Genomic DNA, 22,422 nt, shown 5'->3' with positions numbered 1-22,422 from the left:
ATAGCTTTTATAAATTTAAGTGAGCATTTTAGAATTAGTTTTTATAAATTATAATAATTAAAATAATAAAAATTAGGTTTAGGAACTATTAAAAATATGAAATAAAATTATTATTATTGAGGATATAATATTATGAAATAAAATATAATTATTGAGAATATGAAATAAAATCAACATTTTAATTAATAAAATTTTGCCTTATATTAATATAAAATCTGTACATTATTTTCCGCTTATAAATTTTAAGTATAATTTACATTTATACGTTTATAAATTTTAATTATAATTTACATAAATTAAATAATTTAATCACTGTAGAACCATATTTTGACTTTTCCGTCATCGCCAGCAGACGCGAGCTGTCCAGCAACCATTGGATTCCATTGTACGGAATTAACGTCCTGCGTGTGGGCAGTTTCATGCGAGCAAACTAAATTGAATGTAGGTTGATTAATATCTGAATCACTTTCTTCGCGAAAAATCCTTATCGTATCATCGCCGCAGGCTGTTACTATTAATCCGGTCTTTTTGCACCAGTCAACATCATAAACAGTCCTGGTATGATAGCCGGACAGAGTACAGACACACTTCCATACGGGATTGTTGTCAGGTGTTGGTATTCCAGCATTATTATCCGGCTTATATTCCTGCCAAATTTTTACTGTTTGATCATCGCTACAGGTTACCAGACGCGTACCGGTTGAGTCGAATGACAAGCTCCAAACAGTCGATGTGTGTGACGATAAAGTTACAAAACAAAACCAATCATTGTCGGTTGGATCTTCTTTAAATAATTTAACCGTGTTGTCGTAACTTGCTGAGGCTACTATGTCTTCATGGGGATGCCAGCGAACCTGTAGTTTAATTTTTTTAAATATTAGATTATTAAATATAGTTTTAAATTAAAATATTCATTGAAAAAATATCTCCGTGTTAAATAGTATAAAATATTATTTTACTTGATACTTTTTTATAAATATTTTTTTATAATCGTTTTTTTTTTTTTTTTCAATATCGTAAAAATTAAAATTTCTGCGACTTTTTTTTTAAAAAAAGTTCAATTTCGTAAATTTTTTATTCTAAACGATTTTTCAGTATTTTAAAATTTTTAGAAATTAAGAATAACTATTAAGATATTTAGAGGGAATGTTATATTGAAGTTTGGTGCCAATTATAAGTCAACGCCAAGAACCAATAAAACAGACAATTTTCCCAAATTTTGAAACTCTTAAATTGCTGTAATTTCAAAACTTATTGATCGTGAAAAATATATAGCTATGTAAATTGAAGGTTATTTAATGAGCTTTTAGATCAAATTTACAGCAATTTAGTAAGTTATCGCATTCAAAAGCTATTGAACGGAGAGATAGGAAAAAGTTGTAATTTCTCTTAATTTTTGAAAATTTTAAATTGCTTTAATTTCTAAATTACTCGATATAAAGTATATTATACTTAGTATCAAGTTTTATAAAATTTATTTTCTATTTAATTTTTGAATATCGAAAGTCTTATTAGCAGATGGTCTAACTTCTTATTTTTTAGAAGGTGATTTTTTAACATTTTGATGTAGCAATAGTACAATTATAAATTATTTGAATGATCTAAACCAAAATATAATACCTTTATTAGATAATAAATGGTTTTTTTAAATGATAGCCAATTTTGAACTATTTGTTTTTTCGTACAAATGGAAGATTCTCTAGAATAGAGTTAGATAATTTGCTAATTAGAACGTCGATATGACTCTTAGGTATTCAATCATCTAACCAATTTTTATTAAAAAGATTTCTTTCATGAATATTCCAACCGGTCACCAAAAGGACGTATAAAAATTTTTTTTTTCGCCATTCAACTTAGAACTGTTCAACTGTTCAAAACGTAAAGATTTGTCAAAAAATTTTTTTCAATGTATCAATGCCAAAAGGACATGTCTCAAAACATACGCCCTTTTGGTTTTAGAAAAAAATTAGCCTAAAGCCAAAAGAGCATATAAAAAAACTTTCAATTTTGCTCTGAAATATAAAATATAACTCTAAAAAATAAATCCAGATCATTTAATATTGTTGAATTTCGCGCCGCTGACTTAGCAACTATGTTAGATATCGCAACTGTTTTTTTTCTTTTTCAATTAAAATTTTAAACAGAATTCGTATTAAAATTGTAATAAGGTAAAAGACCCAGTTATTGACACTGGCCTAGTTGTTTGACACTTGCAATTTTATTCTAGTTAAAAAAAATCAAATGTTCTAAAAAAACCAATTTTCTTAAAATTTATAATTCAAAAATTATTTTTATTAATTTATTAGAGTTGATTTGTTTTTTTTAATTAAAATAAAATTGCAAGTGTCGATAACTAGGCCAGTGTCAATAACTGGGTCTTTTACCTTAATAACCTTTAAAAATACCTATTTGTAATTTAATAATCAATATATATTTTCAAGCCTGCAGCAAAATTAGTAACATATAAATCACAATTCAAAGCAATCGGCAAAAAAAATTATGCGCCCTTTTGGCTTTAGGTCACTAAATTTTCAATGTCCTAAAGCTAAAAGGGCATATAAGTTAAAACATACGTCCTTTTGGCTTTGGAAATTTATTTTTTTATTTTTAGAATTAAAAAGTATTAATAAAGCGATTAGTAAAAAAAAAAAAATTTATACGCCCTTTGGCACTGCAAAGCCAAAAGGGCGTATAAATTGATATGCGCCCTTTTGGCATTTGGGTCGCGAAATAACAGCATAATATTAATGACTAATTTCATACCTTTTTAACATCTTGAGTGTGGGCATTGATAACAGAAGCACATTCATAATCTTCATGGTTATTACACTCCCAAATCCATACAGATTTATCTCTACTGCAGGTTGCTATCAATTCACCACTATTAGACCAGCTGACACTCTTTACTTCATTTTCATGACCCTCCAGGGTGACATTACACTCAAACTGCCCAGATTTCTGATTCCATATCGCAGTCGTAGCGTCGAAACTCGCTGATCCAATATATTTACCGCACGGCGACCATGATATTTCCCGTATCGTACGAGTGTGTCCTTCAGCCAATATCATTTTCATAGCCCATTTCGGTCCCTCCATCCCCCATATTCTTATCGTCTTATCTTCACCGCAGGATGCAAGCACATTACCCTTTGGATGCCAGCAAACATTCCAAACTCTTCCTCTGTGTCCCGTTAATACTTGTTTCAATTCCAATGTACTCATTGTCACCTATAAAAATAAAAATTTTTTTATTCTTCAAATAAAATCTTTTATTTTTAATAATTAATTATTACACAAAAGAGATGGAATGTTTGCTTTCATCCTTTTCATTTCTTTTTTTTTTTTTTTTTTTTTTATCATATTAAATTCACTGGTCATCAAATTTTTATTCTACGTTCCATTATACAGCTTTTGAATGTAAATTTGAAAGCTTGCAATAAAAAAAGTGTAGAAAAATATATAAATGAATAATTCTTCCTATTAAAAATAATAATACAATTTATATTAAACGCCTTGGCCTCTAGGACTTTGATTACTAGAATCTTTATTGTATTTATTTCTCTATAAAATTTATTTATGTATTTTTTATTACTATTTGTCAATAAATAGTAATGATCATATTCTTCAAGTACTATTTATGAAATTATTTAATTTAAAAGTCTTTTTATCGTCCATAAATTTATGGTAACTATTATGAACTAATGAAGCACTCGGTTGTTTCGAGTCTGTAAAAAAATTTAATATCTATTTAAAAAATACTTTTTTCTTTAAATAAATTTTTTTAAATTTCTTCTTTTATTTTAGAATATTTTAACTCTGAAATCCATATATTCATAACAGTTCATCTTAGTTTTTTACTTTTGTTAAATACTTTCCAGTTTTCCTTGAAATTTATTGATCGCTACTTTGCTAATCAATATTTCAACAACTTATGTTAATATTTTCATAGCTGGTAACAATAACAAAATAATTAACAATAAAAGTAGTCAATGTTCATTTTTTACTGTTAAGGAGTGAGGAATAGTGAGAATTTTCAAAAAATCAAATTTTTTTTTACATTTTCTTGAAGTATAATATCTTAAAAACATTTTCTGAGAATTAGAAGTGAATCCGACAAATACTTTTTGAGTTATTAGACAAATAACAAAGGGCACTCGGGCACTTCCTAGCTCTCGAGAATATAAAACTTTAAATGCACAGAAAAAAAAATTTACTTGAATCAAGTAAATAATTTTGGAGAATTTTATCGTCTTGGTTTGAGTTGAAAAATTCTTAAGCTAAGAAATTTCACTTGGTTTAAGTAAATTTTACTTAATGCAAGAATTTTTCATCTTTATTGAAGATAATGAGCTTCTTCAAAATTATTTTCTTGGATCAAATTAATTTTTTTTTTCAGTGTGCGTTTTTCCAAAATTATATTTTTTGAACTGGTGACCACTGGAAAGAATGAAAAATATTTGTTACCTTTGATCGACATAACTTAATATCTCGCAATTTTATTGTTTGATCAATTTGATTGATGTAACAACTCAGATTATCATATATTATGTGCTCAGCTTTAAAAAAAGTGATAAGTAATGAGTAAAAATAAAAAAGAGTTATTTACGTATAAGTCGTCTCATTATCAGAAACAAAGTTCAGGATTTTCATTTATACAACATGATTATTTAAATTTTTCATTTCTTCGAATGATGATTTAGTAATTTCGATTAATTAAGTTTCGGTACTTTTTATTGAAGAAGATTATTAGTTAAATAATTAAGTTTATAAACATTATGGACCAAATTATGTATTGTGGACGAATAATTAAAAATTTTATTTTAAAGTTTCAATTTTGGGAATGGGACAGCCCAGGGACTGTTATTTCGGTGGCTTACGAATTTATAGCAAAAAAACCAAAATTTATTTCATTTTAGTTTTCAATGCTCCAAATAGAAATGTTTTTTTACTTTTGTAATAAATTTTTTTTTAGTTACAAAATAACAATTTTTCTAATAAAAACATGTCTGGGACAGCTAAAAACATCCTTACAGAAAATCAACCACGTATATCTATACATAAACTTTCAAACCAATGTCATTTTTAAGCTTTACTCGACTAAATAATTAATATAGTAACGAAATTAATTCTATGTGAAGTTTGACACAAGGGCCAATGCAATAGATATATTTTATGAAATCTACTTAAAAAAAATAGACCAAAATTCGGCTAAAATTTTTTGTATGAATCAATTTTGCTGTAATAAAATATTATATTCCTAACCTAATAAAAAATATTTACCAATTCAATAATCCTTGTTACTGGTTACCTAAAATAAAAAAAAAAAAAAAAAAACATTAGTAAAATAATTTAAGTTTTAAAAAATAAACCATCCACCATAAAATTACCTTTGAAACTTAAAAACCAACTACAAGCTGGATAAAGATATCCAATAGAAAATTCCTTTACGCACGTGATTTTTTCAACTATTCAGCACACAAAATAATCTTAGAAAAATTTATTAATGTCAATATGAGTATACATTGATGGAGATGGAATATAATATAAGAAAGCAAATAGTTCTTTAAATTTATTGCAATCATTTAATTAATTTACATTTTATTTACTTACTTACACATGTCAGTGCAACCCAATTGAAGCTACCAAACTGTATAGGTAATGTCGCACACATATACGTACACGTTTATCTTATTCTTGTACACATCTAACAGCAAAAATGGTTACGTTGTATGTGGGTACACTAAATATATATATATATATATATATATATATATATATATATATATATAAGTCGTGTACTGGAAGCCGGCTCTTGGTAAAATCGTGTATAAAGACAATCAGTCGATCAGTTGGCGTCCTAACGCCTCCAGTGTAATGTTTATTTTTTATAAATTAATTTTAATTAATTAAAATACGTAAAATTCTAAATATTTCATTTCAATTAATTTTATATTATTTATTTTTTTTATATTTATATATTTAATCAATAAATATATTTTTAATAAAAAAATAAATCGGAGTAATTATAAAATAAAAAAGTGAGTGATCATTGATCAGATTAATTGTTTTTTACTTAATAATTTTTTTGTTATTTTTAATTTATTATCTTAATTAATTTTTTGTCCCTCAGAAATATTCCAGTGACTAATTTGAAGGTTAGATCAGTGGGCGTAGTCTTCAATAGATATTAGACACGAGGTAATTGTTTAGCGCAAATTACTTCATTATTTATATCTGTCTGTACAATAAGTACTTGTTAGTTAGTTAAAAAATTATCTATGCCGCGTATTAATTACTGATAGTAAGTTATTGTTATATTTTTTATCATCTTCCTGGAAGTTATATCGCTTGTGTATACTCTAATGACAGGTTTTATTTTCGTTGAATGTGTCAGGTAAAAAACAGTGGCGGGAGGTTTATTTGAATTTTTTTAATCTGCCTAGAGGTCGCTCGTGAAAACTTTTGCTTTTTATTTGCATTTATCTATCGCTAATTATTCATCTTTTATCATTTCTTCTTACTATTGCAGGCTGAGAAGAATATTTTTTTACGGAAAAAATTTAATAAAAAATCAAAATGAATGTGGATTGGATTGAAGATATGCCTAGTGGAGGAGAATTGGATGATTACAGAAAATTAGCTTCTTTTTCATGGAAATATTTGCGCGTGATTCATGAAAACCCTAAGAATTTACAATTCAAGGTAAAGAATTAATTTTAAATTACCATAAGTCTAATATTCTAAAAACGAGAGTGTTTTTTTTTTTTGTTATGTCGACATTTGCACTCAATTAATATGTTAACAAGTGTTCTCTTAATTCCAACAAACACTATGATAATTTAAAATACTTAATTACTTTTCAATGTTAAATATCATGTCACTCAAGTTGACAGATATAAAATTTTTTTTTAGACATTTATAGCAATTAAATTATTATAAAAAAAATTTAAATAAAAAGTTTCACATGTAAAAATTTATAAAAATTACAAGTGAAAAGTTTTAGAAGCATTTTTTATTGTAATTGATTTATTAAAAACTTTTTTTTAGTTAACAGCTGACTGCCAATTTCACTATTATTAAATATCACTGTAAAAAAATAATTGTACTTAATAATTAAAATAAAGAGTTTTCTTTTTCAAAACATTTTAAACTTATATGTTTAATTTTTGCTTTATTAAAAAAAAAAAAAAAAAAAAAAAAACTCAAATCAGAAGATACATTTCTTCAATTTTTTAAAAGAAAAAATGTATTGTCTTAGAAATCAATAAGAATAATTATGGTAATTATTTACAAGTAGGGTCCACCATTTTAATTTTCATTTTTTGAACAAAAATTTTTTTTTGAAAATTTTGATATATTTTTTTTTTTGAAAAATACCTAAAAAAATGAACAATTGAAAAAAAAATTTTTACTATCACAATTTAAACAAATTTTCAATAAAATTTATAAATTTTTTAGAAAATTGTGATATTCAACTTTTTTTTTTTTAATTGTTCGTTTTTTTATGTACTTTTAAAAAAAATATATCAAAAAAAGATAAAATATAAATTTTATCCAAAAACATGAGAGCCAAAATTTTTTCCATCTTTTGAAGGCAAAAAAACGGTCGAAATCTTTACTTTTTTTTCTTTCACGATATTTTTTATCATAAATGCGCCGTAAAAAAAAGCAGAATAAGAAAAAATTAAAAAATGTTAATTTTTCACCTAAACATAGCGAAAAATTGGGTGGGTCCCACTTGTAAATAATTACTATAATTATTTTTTTATAATCAACAGATGAGAGTATGGAAAGCAATGGAAGCTGATCATGAGTTTCATATGCCGCATTATTCGATATCCTGTGATGAGCAAAAAAGACGAGCGGCTATTCAATTAGCCCGATTGAACCATTTGAAATTTTTGCCTTCCAATATCAACAACGTTGGCTACAGACTAAAAGTAAATTATTTTATTCATCGCAACTCGACATGTCTACTTAACACTTTTTAAAAATTTTAATCTCTTACATAATCAAGTAAAATTTTATTATTCACTATAATAAAATAAAGTGAAGTTAGTTTTAAATAGTGAAAAACAAAGTGATTCTATATTGTTAGCAAATAGATTTTTTTATTATAAATTTTTATGAGGTTTATTTGAGATGAAAATATAGAACACTTAATAAAATTTTATATTTTTGTAATATGTGAAAAAATTACAAATTTAAGCTGATTGTCAGTGGAATTTTATTTCATTTACTTTTTCCACTGTTGAATACAAAAAATGTCAATTTGTATAAAATTAAATTTTTAAAACAAAGATGTGTTAAGAAAACATGTTGGGATATTTAATTGATGTACCATGTGGGTTTTTTTAATGTGTGGCATGCCTACACAGAATTTGTCTCAATTTTTAAAACTCACAAAATTTATCTTAGACATTTTTTCAATTAATATAATTTTTTTCCTTAATTTAATACAACAAATAAATTTTAATATTTAGGAAAAATTGCACCGATATTTTTTTTTTTAATTTCTACAAGTAGCATTTTTTGATAAATGCTATCTATAAAAATTTATTCATTATTATATCCTAAAAATTGCCTCGTCAATTAATTTTAGTGATATTATTAAAGTCACTTTTTTTAAAATTAATTTCTTTAAATAATAATTTTTTTTTTTTTTTAATAGAATGTTAAGAATTTGTACAGAGATAATTTTATGAGTTTTCAAAATAGAGAAAAATTCTGTGTAGGCATGCACCACACCCAACCATGTCAGTGAATAATATTTTTTATAAATTTAGACAGAAGCGCTGATGACCATAAATGAAGCTACGAATCTCGTCAGTCCATCACTGTCAGTTAAAATTGCTCTAGGAGTGTATTTATTTGGTAACACTATTTTAAGCTTAGGAACAGATCGACACATTCCCGTTTTCCAAGATGTATGGAATAAAAAACTGCTCGGTTGTTTCGCACTGACTGAAGTTGGACATGGAAGTAACACAAAAATGATGCGAACTACAGCAACTTATGACCCAGCAATTAAAGAATTTATTCTTCACACTCCGGATTTTCAGGCTGCTAAATGTTGGGTTGGAAATCTCGGTACAAAAATTTTTTAACAGTTTACACGATTAATTAATTAAGTTAATGAGTGACTAATTAAAGAATTTATTATTTAGGAAAAACGTGCACCGTTGCAATAGTGTTTGCACAATTAATAACAGAAGGACACTGCCACGGATTGAATGCATTTATAGTGCCTATAAGAGATAGTAACACGTACCTGCCTTACCCTGGAATAACTATAGGCGACATGGGAGAAAAAATGGGCCTGAATGGTGTTGACAATGGTTTTATAATGTTTGACCATTATCGTATACCCAAAGACAATTTATTGAATCGCACTGGTGATATCAATGAAGACGGAGAGTACGAGAGCTCGTTTTCAGATCCCCAGAGAATTCTTGGTGCTGTTTTAGAAAATTTATCCGCTGGACGCGTGGGCATTTCTCAAGAGTCTACTAATAGATTAGGTGCTGCCATTGTCATTGCTGTCCGTTATGCTGCTGTTAGAAAACAATTTGCGTCTTGTTTGTCCACTGATAAAGAAATTGAGACACCTATTATTGAATATGAGCTTCACGTTAGTATTTTATTTATTTATTTATTTATTTATTTATTTATTCATAATAGATGCCAAGGCACAGGCCAAACGGCAACACGGAAAGAACAAAATTACACTGCATATCCTCCCATATTATACTCAGTGTAATCTGTGGTAAAAAAAAAATTTCAGATTATATCAAATATAATCCAGATTATACTAAATTATTTTTGTATTATCCTCAGTATAATCTCCGATTTAACCAAGTAATTTTTCTGGTTATACCGTGTAAGATTACGCTGGATATAATCCGAAAAAATATCCCGTGTAATTTGAATTATACTCAGTAGAATCTTGGATTATATAATTTTTTCAAAAATTGTGATATTCAACTTTTTTCTTTTTTAATTTATAAATTTTTTTGAAAATTTGTAAAATTTGTGAAAATTGTGGTAATCAATTTTTTTTTAACTGTGCATTTTTTTTTAAATATATCAATATAATCAAACAAAAATTTCGTTCAAAAAAATTAAAATAGTGACCCCACTTGAAAATATTTACCAAATATTTTTCTATCTATATCTATAAATATTTTCTATCCATACATTCCATTGCATTTTTGAAAAATACATAAAAAAATGAACTATTAAAAAAAAAGTTAAATATCACAATTTTTGAAAAAATTATATAATCCAAGATTCTGCTGAGTAAATTTTTTATTTTTATATTAAAAGTATTTTTTTTGTTCTATAAAATTAGAAAAAAAATTAAAAAAAAAAAAAAAATTGGATTTTTGAAATTTAAAAAAATTCGGAGCGACCTCTAAAAAAAATTTTTTCTTGAGCTGTCCTTTGGAGAGGGCTCTTAAAACCCCACTTGAAAATATTTACTAAAAATTTTTCAACCCCAAATTATCGGAAAAATTGTGCTTGAATGATTCTTAAATATTTTTTATCCATGCATTGCATTGCATTTTTGAGAAATACATAAAAAAATGAACAATTTAAAGAAAAAATTAATTATCACAAATTAAAAAAAAAATTTATAAATTAAAAAAGAAAAAAGTTGAATATCACAATTTTTGAAAAAATTACATAATCAGTATACATTAAATTATTACAATAATTTCTTAAAATTATGTAAAGTTACAATTTATAAATAAGAGGGTACAAGAATATATTCAGTCGAATAATTAATCATAATATTTGGATATAAGTTTTGGCTTATGGTTCTGAATTTTTTAATTTTATTTGGTATTATGAGACTTGGATTTATTTGTATGATTTGAATAATAATATTTAGTTAATAAGATGCAAACATTAAGATTTAAACAAGGCCAATTATATTAAAAATACATTATAAGTATTTTTAATTAAATATCACTATTCACTTTATTTACTTGTTTATTTATAAATAACTGTTTTATGTTTCAGCAATGGAGATTATTTCCTTATCTAGCGGCAGCATCAATTTTCCGAATTTTCATGACTGAGTTTACAGAAGTTTACGTTGAAAATGTTGAAAAATCTATGGATGGTGGTAACATACCAAATCTTGTTAGTTTATTTATTTTATTTATTTACTTCTGGGTATACATTCTTTAGAAGTGCATTCCACTAAATGATAAATTGCTTTTAAGACCTACGGTTAGATCCAATTACTTAGTTTATAAAACAGAAAAGTAAAATATTTAATTTTTTTCATAAATTCGCTTGAATGTTTAATCCAGTTTTTATTTTAATATTTTAGGTAGCTTCATTTAAAACTAATATTTTTTCTCGCGACACTGGAAAATTTATTTTTAAATATCGAAAAAGAAATTCTTTAAAATTAGGGCCTTTAATTTTAATTTTACGTGCTTCCGCTTTCACATTTAATTTTTTCCATTAATACAGTATGTATTTCAAGTCACTTTAAAAAAAAATTTTTTTTTTTTAATTTCTACAACATCGCCTGGCTTTAAATTATCATATTGATAAAAAGTGTTATTTGTTATATCTTTAAAACTCTTTGAAAGAGTCTTAAACAATTTTACTCTAACAATAATTATCATTTTCGAAGATAAAAGCAATTTAATATTTTAAAATCAAGAAAAATTGTGTTACTTTAATTTTTTCTTTTAGATTTTAAAAATAGTTAATTTTTATATTTATTTCAGAGTCAAATTGTAGGGGAAATTCATTCAATTGTATCAGCGATAAAACCATTGATTACTTGGACATGTAAAGCTGCTTTAAGTGAATCTAGAGAAGCTTGCGGCGGTCATGGTTATCATAAAGGTAATTTAAGATTAATTAATTAAATAATTTTCAACTTTTTTCTTTAAATAAATCAATTAATTATTTTAATTATTACATCAACAGTGATTTAAATAATTTTAATTAAATTACAAATAATTATTTTTTCTTATCTCGAAAAGACACTAACAAAAAAGACTAAAAAATGTTAATTATTATTTTTAGCTGCTAATCTGGGTGATTTGACAGTAAATCATGAGCCATGTGTCACATATGAAGGTGATAATAATGTACTGATGCAGCAAACAAGTAATTGGATTTTCCGGCAGTGGTTGGAAGTGCAAACAGGCTCAACAATTGGTAGCCCATTATCTTCAGTAACATTTTTACTTCACGGAGCTTCAATAATTAATAAAAAATTCACACCAAATAGTATTGCCGACGTCAAGTCATTAAAGTGTAAGAAATAATTGATTTATTTGTTGTTATTAGATCAATTTACAAAGATAACTAAATATTATGATTTATAAATTATCAATTATTTTTTCGACCGATTGTATATATATTAATTGAAGTATTTTTGCCTAGCAGTCAAATTTTTTGTAAATATTTACAAGTGGGGTCAACCATTTTAATTTTATTTTGTTTTTTAACGAAATTTCTATTCGATTTTATTGATATATTTTTTTTTTTTTTTTTAACAATACATAAAAAAATGAACAATATAAAAAAATAATTAATCATCACAAATTAAAAAAATTTTCAAAAAACTTATAAATTAAAAAAGAAAAAAGTTGGATTATATAATTTTTCCAAAAATTGTGATATTTAACTTTTTTCTTTTTTAATTTATAAAATTTTTTGAAAACTTGTGAAATTTGTAATAATTGATTTTTTTTTTTTTTAATTGTTTATTTTTTTATGTATTTTTCAAAAATGCAATGCAATGTATGAATATAAAATATTTAAGGATTATTTAAGCACAATTTTTCCGATAAATTGGGGTTGAAAAATTTTTGGTAAATATTTACTAGTGGGGTCACTATTTTAATTTTTATTTTTTTGAATGAAATTTCTATTTGATTTTATTGATATATTTAAAAAAAAAAATGCACAATTAAAAAAAAATTGATTCCCACAATTTTCACAAATTTTAAAAATTTTAAAAAAAATTTATAAATTAAAAAAGAAAAAAGTTGAATATCACAATTTTTGAAAAAATTATATAATCCAAGATTCTACTGAGTATAATTCAAATTATACGGGATATTTTTGCGGATTATATTCAGTGTAATCTGGGGCGGTATATCCAGAAAAATTACTTGGTCAAATCGAAGATTACGCTGAGTATAATACAAAAATAATTTAGGATAATCTGGATTATATTTGATATTATCCGAAATTTTTTTTCACCACAGATTACACTGAGTATAATATGGGAGGATATGCAGTGTAATTTTGTTCTTTTCGTGTAATAGGGAAGATGGATAAAGTTCATCCGTTGGCTTGAATTAGATTTACTAATTACTTGATCGCTAAGCGAAAAAACTTTAATTTATATTATGATTTATAGTTGTTAGAGATACGTATGAATGGCTGATAACGTATCTTGTTATGGAGATGCAGCGTAAATTTGAAGAGGGTAAATCTAAAGGGCTAGATACTTTTGCTGCACGAAGTAAAGCGCAGGTTTATTGTGCAGCCCCACTGTCACGTGCATTTGGAGAAGTAATTTGATGTTATTTATTGCTAGCTATAAATCCAGTAACTGTAGTTAAAATATTTTTTTATTTTTAGATGATTATATTAAAGTACTGCACGACTAGAATAGACAAAGTAATTAATTCAATACCATCTAACGAAAGCTTGAAAGTAGTTCTGGAAAAAATGATGTTATTGTATTCGTTGTCCTGCTTAGAAAAACATCTAGCTACGTTTTATCAAGGTGGTTACTGCGCTGGACCAAAAATGACTGATTTAATACGTGAAAGTATTTTGAATCTTTGCAGTGAATTAAAACCAGAAGCTATCGCTATTGCTGATGCTCTGGCGCCGCCTGATTTTGTTCTAAATTCTATTCTTGGAATGTCTGATGGCCGAGTAAGTTTAATTTATTTTAATAGTAATTTTTTATCAATTTATTTTATTTGTCTTAATTTATTAAATTTTTTTTTTTAGGTTTATGAACGATTGGAGGAAGTATTTAAATTCAATACAGGTGGAATGGAACGTGCTGACTGGTGGTATGAATTAAAAACCGCTGGCGAGAGACCTCTTGGTCTTAAATCAAAACTTTGACACCAATTATTTTTAATTAATTCCAATGACTAATAATTATCATGATGAAAATCAATTAATTAAATATTTTTAAGCACAAAAATGTATTTAAAAAATGACACTTCTATTTTCAATTTTTAAAAATCATGTTTTACATTTTTTTTATTAACTATCACTAGTAAAAATTTTAACATAAATTTATTAAAAAATCAATTATTAAATAATTTTATAAACAAATTTAAATCTTTCATTTTTTAATAAAAATTATATTCTTTTTATTTCTGCGACTAATTTAACTTTTTAAAGTATTTAAGCTTGCGAAATATCAAATTACTGCTGACGAAGAAAATTGTTTTTCGTTCAAGTGAATCACTAGTGACCTAATTACTTAAGTTTCCCAATGCCTTATTATAAAAATAATAAATACATTTTTTAAATTAAAAAACAATACTTGTAAATTAATTTTAGTTATCAGAAATTGTTTATTTACTTCCGTATAATATTTATAGTTAATTATTAACAATTTTTGCTTCCTTATTTGTGTTTAAATTTATTTGTTTTTGTATCAGGCTTATAAAAGAAGAAATAATCGCATAAATTATCAGATTTGTCGAAGATGTCGAAGAAATTAGTTCTCCTAACCATTTTTTATTTCGGAAGCTTAATACCCTATGGTATTTCTTTACCACAAAATTGTCCGTGTAGTAAAAGTCAATATGGTTATTCGGGTCCGCCTCAGTTGGTGTTAGCGCGACCATGGTATGTATTAGTGATACGGAAAGCTGACAAATGTCTATTTTTTTAATTTTTATAACAAACCAATTACAATAAAAAATTTTCACACTGATAGAAGGATTTATTAGCTATTAATAATTTATTTTAATAAATATTTTTTTACATTTAATAAATAGTTATTTGGGAGGAAAGTACAAAAAAAAATTTTTTTTTTGGGAAACAACATATTTTCACTTTAAATGAATAGAAATGATGAAAAAAAATTTTTTTTTTCAAATTTGAAATTAACTTTGTTCAAAATTTTTTGTAATTTGAAATTTGTGATAATTTTTTTGCTTATCATCTCAAATGATCATTACGATAAAAAATAGTTTTTTTGATTTTAAAAATTAGTTTTAAAAAATAATTTCTCTAATTTTGAAGTTGATAAAAAATTATTTGAGACAATCATTTGTTAAAACTCGTTTTAGAAATGAAAAAACCTACTTTTATTCAAAATGATCATTCTCAATCACAAGTAAAATGATGAAAGTTAATTTCAAATTTGAAAAAAATTTTTTTTCATCATTTCTACGCTTTTCAAGTAAAAATACGTTGTTTTCTGAAAAAAAATTTTTTTGTACGCCTATAAGGCTCCTGGTAAATACCCTGGGTGCCATAAGGGCGTAGTAAAAATTTTTTTTTTTGCATTTCTGCCCGTTTTAGGCATAACTACGCCGATTCCCGAAAAAAATATTTTGGTATAATTATAGCTCATAATTATCTTTTATATTTTAAAATATTAATTTATTTAATGAATCCTATGATGTTAAGAAATCATTTATTAACAGTTAATAAATCTTATTAAATATAAAAAAATCCTATCAGTGCACTGATAATTTTTTTTTTAATTTTCACACTTGGAATTTTTTTATTAAATTTTTTTCATAACAATTAATGGCTAAAAAATTTTTAATGTCAATTAATTTCAGTGTCTTTTATATGAAACATTTTTTTTTATTAATGTTATTTATAATTAAAAATTAACTCAATATAAATTTAATTAATTGCAGGTCGGGATACAATGCGAATTCGCCGACATATTTACCATTTCCGCTAGTGATTTCCCGTGGCACCAGAGCGATAAAATCTGCCTTGGAGTCTCCTGAAGAAGCTAACAAGAAGTTAAAAACAGATCTTGTTGATTTAGAAGAAGACAAAAATTCAAAGGCGCAGATTAATATTAAGCCGAAGGCTGCAACGTCACCAAGGCGGCGAATTAAAACAACAAGCATAGATGACCGGAATTCTAATTCTGAAGAAAAACTAGCGGTGAAGAACAAGCCAGAAACAGAAGAGACTTTGAGGGAAGAAATAGATGAAGAAGAAGAAGAAAGTTCAGATGATCAAAGAGAAATTGCTACGCTAAATCTTCTTGGACAGTTATTCCAAGTGCTGGCTTTGCAGTACCAAAAAGTTTTCGGCGAGCAAAATAATCTGAGTGGAACAAATTCTACTTCTGTTCTGTCCAAGTCTGATGTCGATGACGAGGAGCAAGAAGATTATGGGGATTATTCTTATGAATCAGTGCCTACGCAGATTGACAGTCCGGAAACGGAACGAAAGATTGTGAAGAAAGAAAAAAGAAAAGCTGAAATACAGATAGAAGAGAAGGATAAAGTGCAGAGAATAAATTTTAATAGCACAACTATGGCAAAACCTTTGGATTGATTTATGTGTACTTAAAAAGTTAATATATTTGTAATTTGTAATTTTAATTGTAATTAGCAGATATAATATTGATTACTCAGATTTTTTTTTTTAATTATTAGATTTTTTTTTTTTTTTTATTTTTACACCTTTCCACTCCTTCTACGCCCTATAGACGTGAACTGGAATGGCTCTCAATAAAGAGTCGTCGAATTTACTTTACTTGCTGTTACTTTTATAAATTATTAGAAATTGGTAAACCTAGCTATTTGCGTGAATTATTTCAAAAAGACCTTACTATAAGACGCTCTGAGAGACTAGCAGCCAAGAAAAATAATATCCTCTTTAAATTCCTAAATTTCAATACCACTCAATATGAAACTTCCTTCGTCATTACAGTTATACGATTATGGGAAGAACGACCGGAGGATCCTTATATCCTTATATAAAATTGAGATGAAATGTATGTGGCATCAAACTATTCGTAACGTGATTGGTCGAATATATCATGAGCATGAAAATATATGTAAACGCTATAGTAAGGCGCGCGCTTGCGCGCGCAAATTCAAATTCTAGTATTATAAATTCATCAAGCTTGGAGGTTTTCAAAAATAAAATTTTCGATTATTTGTTTAATTTAGATGTTTGATCATAAACTGTTGTTAATGTTCTCATCTTCAAACTCTTAGTAAACCTTCTTTATATAGCTTCTTTTTAATTTAAAGTTTCCTACCTGTCTTTATAGCAACAGCAAAGATTCTAAATATTGTTAGTTAATTCATTATAAATTAAATTTTTATACTTATCGTTATGTATTACATATCATTATAACATATCTAAGAATATTACTATGTAAAACTTTCTTATTGTTTATAAGTTAAAGTGCACAATAATATAAAAATTGTTTGTATTTTTACTATTTGCCATTCGGCAATTGCCTTGGCATAATTTATTAATAAACTATAAACCTTTGCTTGGTTTAGCGCTAACATATTGATAAAAAGAATTTTTCATAGCATATTTAACGATCTTTGAAAAAGTCTTGAACAATTGTATTTTAACTCGACTCACTTAAATTGTATGATCTTTTCAAGTTATTTCTTCGTATATTTTTGAAGATATTAGATTTTGTAGATAATACACTACTGGAAAAAATTAAGGGATCAAAAAAAAATTCCAAATTTTTCGGTAGTTTTCAACAGGCCGTAACTTTGAGAGAAATGGTCGTACAGGAAATAAAAAAAAAGGAAATTGTAGCTCCAAGTGTCTAGTTTTTGGATTAGAACTTCAAAATTTTGTAGCCTCCGCGGTTTCTGAGTAATCGTAGAAAAACCAGCAACAAAAAAATTCTCAAAATTTTTTAGTTTTTTTTTTTGGTCTACGGGCGTGGAAAAAATTTTTTTAGCTTAACCACCATAAGAATCGGATACTTTGTTCATTTAGCTTTAATTTCTTTTTTAAACACCCTGATACGTCCACTCCTCGCTGAGATATCGGTCTTCAAATGGAAAAGGATCTTTTTGTCTTTGATTATTGATATCTCAGCAACCAATGATCGCACGGAAAGTTAAAGGTGGGTTTCAAGAACTTGAATGAATTCCCTTAACGACTGTCCATTGTTTTTTCGAAAAAATTTTTTCTTTCCGTCACATGAATTTGAAAATGCAACAAAAAAGGGCTTTTAGTGGTTTTTTGGAAAATCAAGCGCTGGATCGAAAATATTGAGGAAACCACTAATGTTAAGTGTGCCTTTTACAGTTCAATATGTCCACAAAAACCCTACAAAGAATCAAATTAATCCAGCCAGCCGTTTTTTTGTTTCACTTGATCGAATTTTTGAAAAAATTAAAGGATCACTTTTTTTGCTCTGAAAAGCTCATAATTTTTAAAAATGAGAAAAACAATTGTTTTTTCGAGCTTTTTCCACATTTTTGTTCCAGAAAGTGCTTAAATTGAAAAAAAAAAAAACAAAAAAAAAATTTTTGAAATTTTTTCTCTTGAAAAGTTTAAGAAAACAATTACCGCCGGCATTAGCGTTATCCAAAGCGTACCACGTGGAGGTCGCGCGGTCGGATTTACGCTTCTGTCTGTGTGTGTGTGTGTGTGTGTGTGTGTGTGTGTGTGTGTGTGTGTGTGTGTGTGTGTGTGTGTGTGTGTGTGTGTGTGTGTGTGTGTGTGTGTGTGTGTGTGTGTGTGTGTGTGTGTGTGTGTGTGTGTGTGTGTGTGTGTGTGTGTGTGTGTGTGTGTGTGTGTGTGTGTGTGTGTGTGTGTGTGTGTGTGTGTGTGTGTGTGTGTGTGTGTGAGGTATTTCAGGAGAATTGAGACCCGGTGGCTCGTCAGTTCCACCGTATTTAATGACTCCAAACTCATTCTCTGAAGGTTTTTGTTGGTTCAATACCGGGTATTACCACCCCTGTTTTCAATAACGACTCTCAAACGTTCAGCCATGTTTATGCAGACGGTAATTTGAGACTGCGGAATGGTATTCCAAATGTGCTGAAGCGCGCGCTCCAAAGCAGCTAAGTTCTGCAAATTTGGATACTCTCTGCGCAACCGACGGCCCATTATGTCCCAAACGTCCTCTATGGGGTTGAGATCTGGACTCATTGCTGGGTATCGCAACAATGTGATGTCATGCCGCTCAAAGAAGCGCCGGGTAATGTTGGCTGTGTGTGGACGTGCATTATCTTGCATCAATATGAACGACCTCAGATGTTGTCGTCTGCGCAGAACAATGGGCCTTAAAATTTGGTCGATGTAACGTCTAGCTGTCAAATTTTCGCGTACAATTACCAAAGGTGTTCTCCAATTTCGTGAAACGCCGCCCCACACCATAACTGATCCACCGCCGTAGGCAACGACTGGACGGACAAAGTTCTGGCGAAAACGTTCTCCACGACGGCGCCAAACGAGAGGACGTCGATCGTTGCCATACAGATTAAAACGAGACTCATCAGTGAATAAAACATTTGTCCATTCCCTCAAGTTCCACTTTCGATGATCGTAAGCATACGCTAAACGAGCTCGACGATGTCTTGCTGTCAACAGGGGTACACGATTAGGATGTCGTGCGTGTAACCCAGTTTCATGAAGACGGTTGATGATTGTTCGAGAGCAAATGTTTCGCACTTGATGCCGTCGTCGCTGTTGCTGTTGTTGTTGATGTTGTCTGCGATTGGGGAAGTTTCGAGCGACAATATTCGCATTGACGAAAGGTTGTCGTCGAACTTCTCTAACAATTGTTCGATCATCGCGGACATTAGTGACTCGATGGCGACCTTGTCCGGGGCGACGATGATATTGATTCGTCTCTTGGTATCTGGTATAAGCTCGAGATACGACAGATTGACTTACACCCATCCGGATAGCAACTGCATGTTGAGTGTAACCTTCGTCGATAAGAGTCACTAATCGAGCGACTTCCACCTCCGATAAATGTCGTCTAACCATGATTAAGAATCAAAAGTCAGAAATTTTCAATTTTGACCAAAAAATTAAAAAAATTTTTTTAGCGCAGAGGGATTAGTTTTGAAAAAACTGTTGAATGAAGCGATTTGCTAAGGATTCACAAAAAGAAAAGAAAAAAAAACTCCGAAAAGCGTATGAAAAAATCGAAATTCGATTGGGGGTATTAACTTTTTTATTAATTTAATTAAAAGGAGATCAGTAGAATCAAGGAATGCAGCGGTGGAAAGGTGATAAAAATCGTTGGGCGATGGTTTTTTGAGTTTCCTTAACTTGTTAAAAAAATTTTTCCAAAAAAATTTTTTTTTAAATTTTTTTCGAAAAATTTTTTTGAATTTTTTTTTTTTGAAAATTTAAGCGCTTTTTGGAACAAAAATGTGGAAAAAGCTCGAAAAAACCATTTTTTTTTCTCATTTTTAAAAATTATGAGCTTTTCAGAGCAAAAAACGTGATCCTTTAATTTTTTCAAAAATTCGATCAAGTGAAACAAAAAAACGGCTGGCTGGATTAATTTGATTCTTTGTAGGGTTTTTGTGGACATATTGAACTGTAAAAGGCACACTTAACATTAGTGGTTTCCTCAATATTTTCGATCCAGCGCTTGATTTTCCAAAAAACCACTAAAAGCCCTTTTTTGTTGCATTTTCAAATTCATGTGACGGAAAGAAAAAATTTTTTTTCGAAAAAACAATGGACAGTCGTTAAGGGGAATTCATTCAAGTTCTTGAAACCCACCTTTAACTTTCTGTGCGATCATTGGTTGCTGAGATATCAATAATCAAAGACAAAAAGATCCTTTTCCATTTGAAGACCGATATCTCAGCGAGGAGTGGACGTATCAGGGTGTTTAAAGAAAGAAATTAAAGCTAAATGAACAAAGTATCCGATTCTTATGGTGGTTAAGCTAAAAAAATTTTTTCCACGCCCGTAGACCAAAAAAAAAAAACTAAAAAAATTTTGAGAATTTTTTTGTTGCTGGTTTTTCTACGATTACTCAGAAACCGCGGAGGCTACAAAATTTTGAAGTTCTAATCCAAAAACTAGACACTTGGAGCTACAATTTCCTTTTTTTTTATTTCCTGTACGACCATTTCTCTCAAAGTTACGGCCTGTTGAAAACTACCGAAAAATTTGGAATTTTTTTTTGATCCCTTAATTTTTTCCAGTAGTGTATATAACGAGTTCGTGTGATAAAGATTGCTTTAACAAATAAACTTTTTTTCAAGAAGAAAGTTAGTGTGAGAACAATGTTGATTTCTTCAGCTAAGAAATAAAGCCGTTGGAAATTTCAACAAATTAATGCCTAGTCACAAAAATTCCCATTTAATTGATGACACAATCAGGAAAAATGTGAATTTGCATGCAATAATTTGAATGCGTATATAAATCATAAATCAGTTTTTGTAACAATAAATACATTAAAAAATATTGATCTTATAAATTAGCGCTAAATTTCTTGAAAAAATTTTACAAATCACATTTAAAAAATATGTAATTAATAATAACAAAATAATTGTACAAATTCGCGAAAAGTCAATTAAATTTGAAACTTTTTTTGTTCACTAATTTTAGATTCTGCAAAATCACCGGAATTTTTATCATTATTTGAATTAAAAAATTTTATTTTTTTCGAGTAAACAACGGCTTGAGCCGGCGGAGGAAGGTTTAAGTTCTCTTTTCTATCTTGGGAAAAAATATCAAATAGATAACTAAACATCAAATGCATTAAAAAATCGTTTTTATGGAAAAATATTTGAAAAGTATCTATTGTAGTTGAATATAAACATATATTCTTAATAGTTATTGAAAATATATATTCTTGTCTGAAGAATTGGATAAAATTGATTGTATAGGCTTCTATAGCTTATACAAATGACGTATTTAACATGGGTATAAGCTATGCGCTTAAACGTATTGCGATAGGACTTACAATTTTCTTTCAATGTAGCAAAAAAACATAAAAAATACCCCTAAATTTCAAAAATTGTAGAACATAAAATTTTCATCAAATTTTGTTTGTAAAAAAAAATTGTTCATAAGATATTCACAGCTTGTAACATCAAATGTGACATAATTATGAACATTTTTTTAACACCTAATAAAAAGTCGAAAATGCTTTGAGACATGTCGAGTCTGGATTGATAAATAAATTTTGAGAATTTTGTAACGTTTTTGTAGATATCTTTTTAACATTTTATGGATATTTCTTGAAGATTTTTTCTTAGTTACCCAAGAAACAACCTATTTTTAAGTTGTCTATAAGTCATAAAAATGTCTAAAAAAACGTCACAAAATGTTCAAAATTTATCGAATAATCCAGACTCTGCATGTCTCACAGAATTCTAGATTTTTTTTTGAGGTGTTGCAAAATAATCAAAATTTTTTGAAAAAAAGTTTTGTTGTCCAAAAATTTTTATTCAACTACAA

At 27.6% G+C, this 22,422-nt stretch overlaps 3 protein-coding genes across 6 annotated transcripts in view; 2 read left to right on the top strand and 1 right to left on the bottom strand.

The window, feature by feature from the left end:
- Positions 1–176: 176 nt before the first annotated feature.
- Positions 177–22,422, bottom strand: part of LOC141531854 (putative cytosolic iron-sulfur protein assembly protein Ciao1) — a 31,531-nt gene continuing 9,285 nt past the window's right edge. The window contains exons 1-5 of one of the 4 annotated variants that reach the window (XM_074249905.1): positions 5,611–5,653; positions 5,388–5,486; positions 5,281–5,308; positions 2,764–3,228; positions 177–854 (exon numbers count right to left, since the gene is read on the bottom strand). In XM_074249905.1, coding sequence (XP_074106006.1) covers positions 306–854; positions 2,764–3,222 — 1,008 coding nt within the window. In that variant the 5' untranslated portion in view covers positions 3,223–3,228; positions 5,281–5,308; positions 5,388–5,486; positions 5,611–5,653 and the 3' untranslated portion in view covers positions 177–305. The other 3 variants (XM_074249908.1, XM_074249906.1, XM_074249904.1) reach the window with 3 other exon arrangements.
- Positions 5,835–14,554, top strand: LOC141531848 (peroxisomal acyl-coenzyme A oxidase 3-like). The gene is made up of 12 exons (XM_074249895.1): positions 5,835–6,038; positions 6,131–6,198; positions 6,530–6,702; positions 7,779–7,940; positions 8,787–9,090; positions 9,168–9,631; positions 11,026–11,148; positions 11,751–11,871; positions 12,055–12,288; positions 13,403–13,557; positions 13,627–13,929; positions 14,008–14,554. Exons 3-12 carry the CDS (start codon positions 6,577–6,579, stop codon positions 14,125–14,127), a joined length of 2,112 nt encoding a protein of 703 aa, XP_074105996.1. The 5' UTR covers positions 5,835–6,038; positions 6,131–6,198; positions 6,530–6,576; the 3' UTR covers positions 14,128–14,554.
- On the top strand, positions 14,708–16,632 carry LOC141531861 (uncharacterized). The gene is made up of 2 exons (XM_074249926.1): positions 14,708–14,865; positions 15,894–16,632. The coding sequence occupies exons 1-2, from the start codon at positions 14,723–14,725 to the stop codon at positions 16,549–16,551; spliced, it is 801 nt and encodes a 266-aa protein (XP_074106027.1). The 5' UTR covers positions 14,708–14,722; the 3' UTR covers positions 16,552–16,632.

Source organism: Cotesia typhae, unplaced genomic scaffold (genome assembly GCF_013202065.1).
Source record: "Cotesia typhae breed Kobodo isofemale line unplaced genomic scaffold, CoteBio_Ctyphae contig_50, whole genome shotgun sequence".
In the NCBI taxonomy this organism is placed as follows: Eukaryota; Metazoa; Arthropoda; class Insecta; order Hymenoptera; family Braconidae; genus Cotesia; species Cotesia typhae.
Note: the sequence above shows the minus strand (reverse complement) of the source record. Positions and strands in the feature narration are given on the sequence as shown.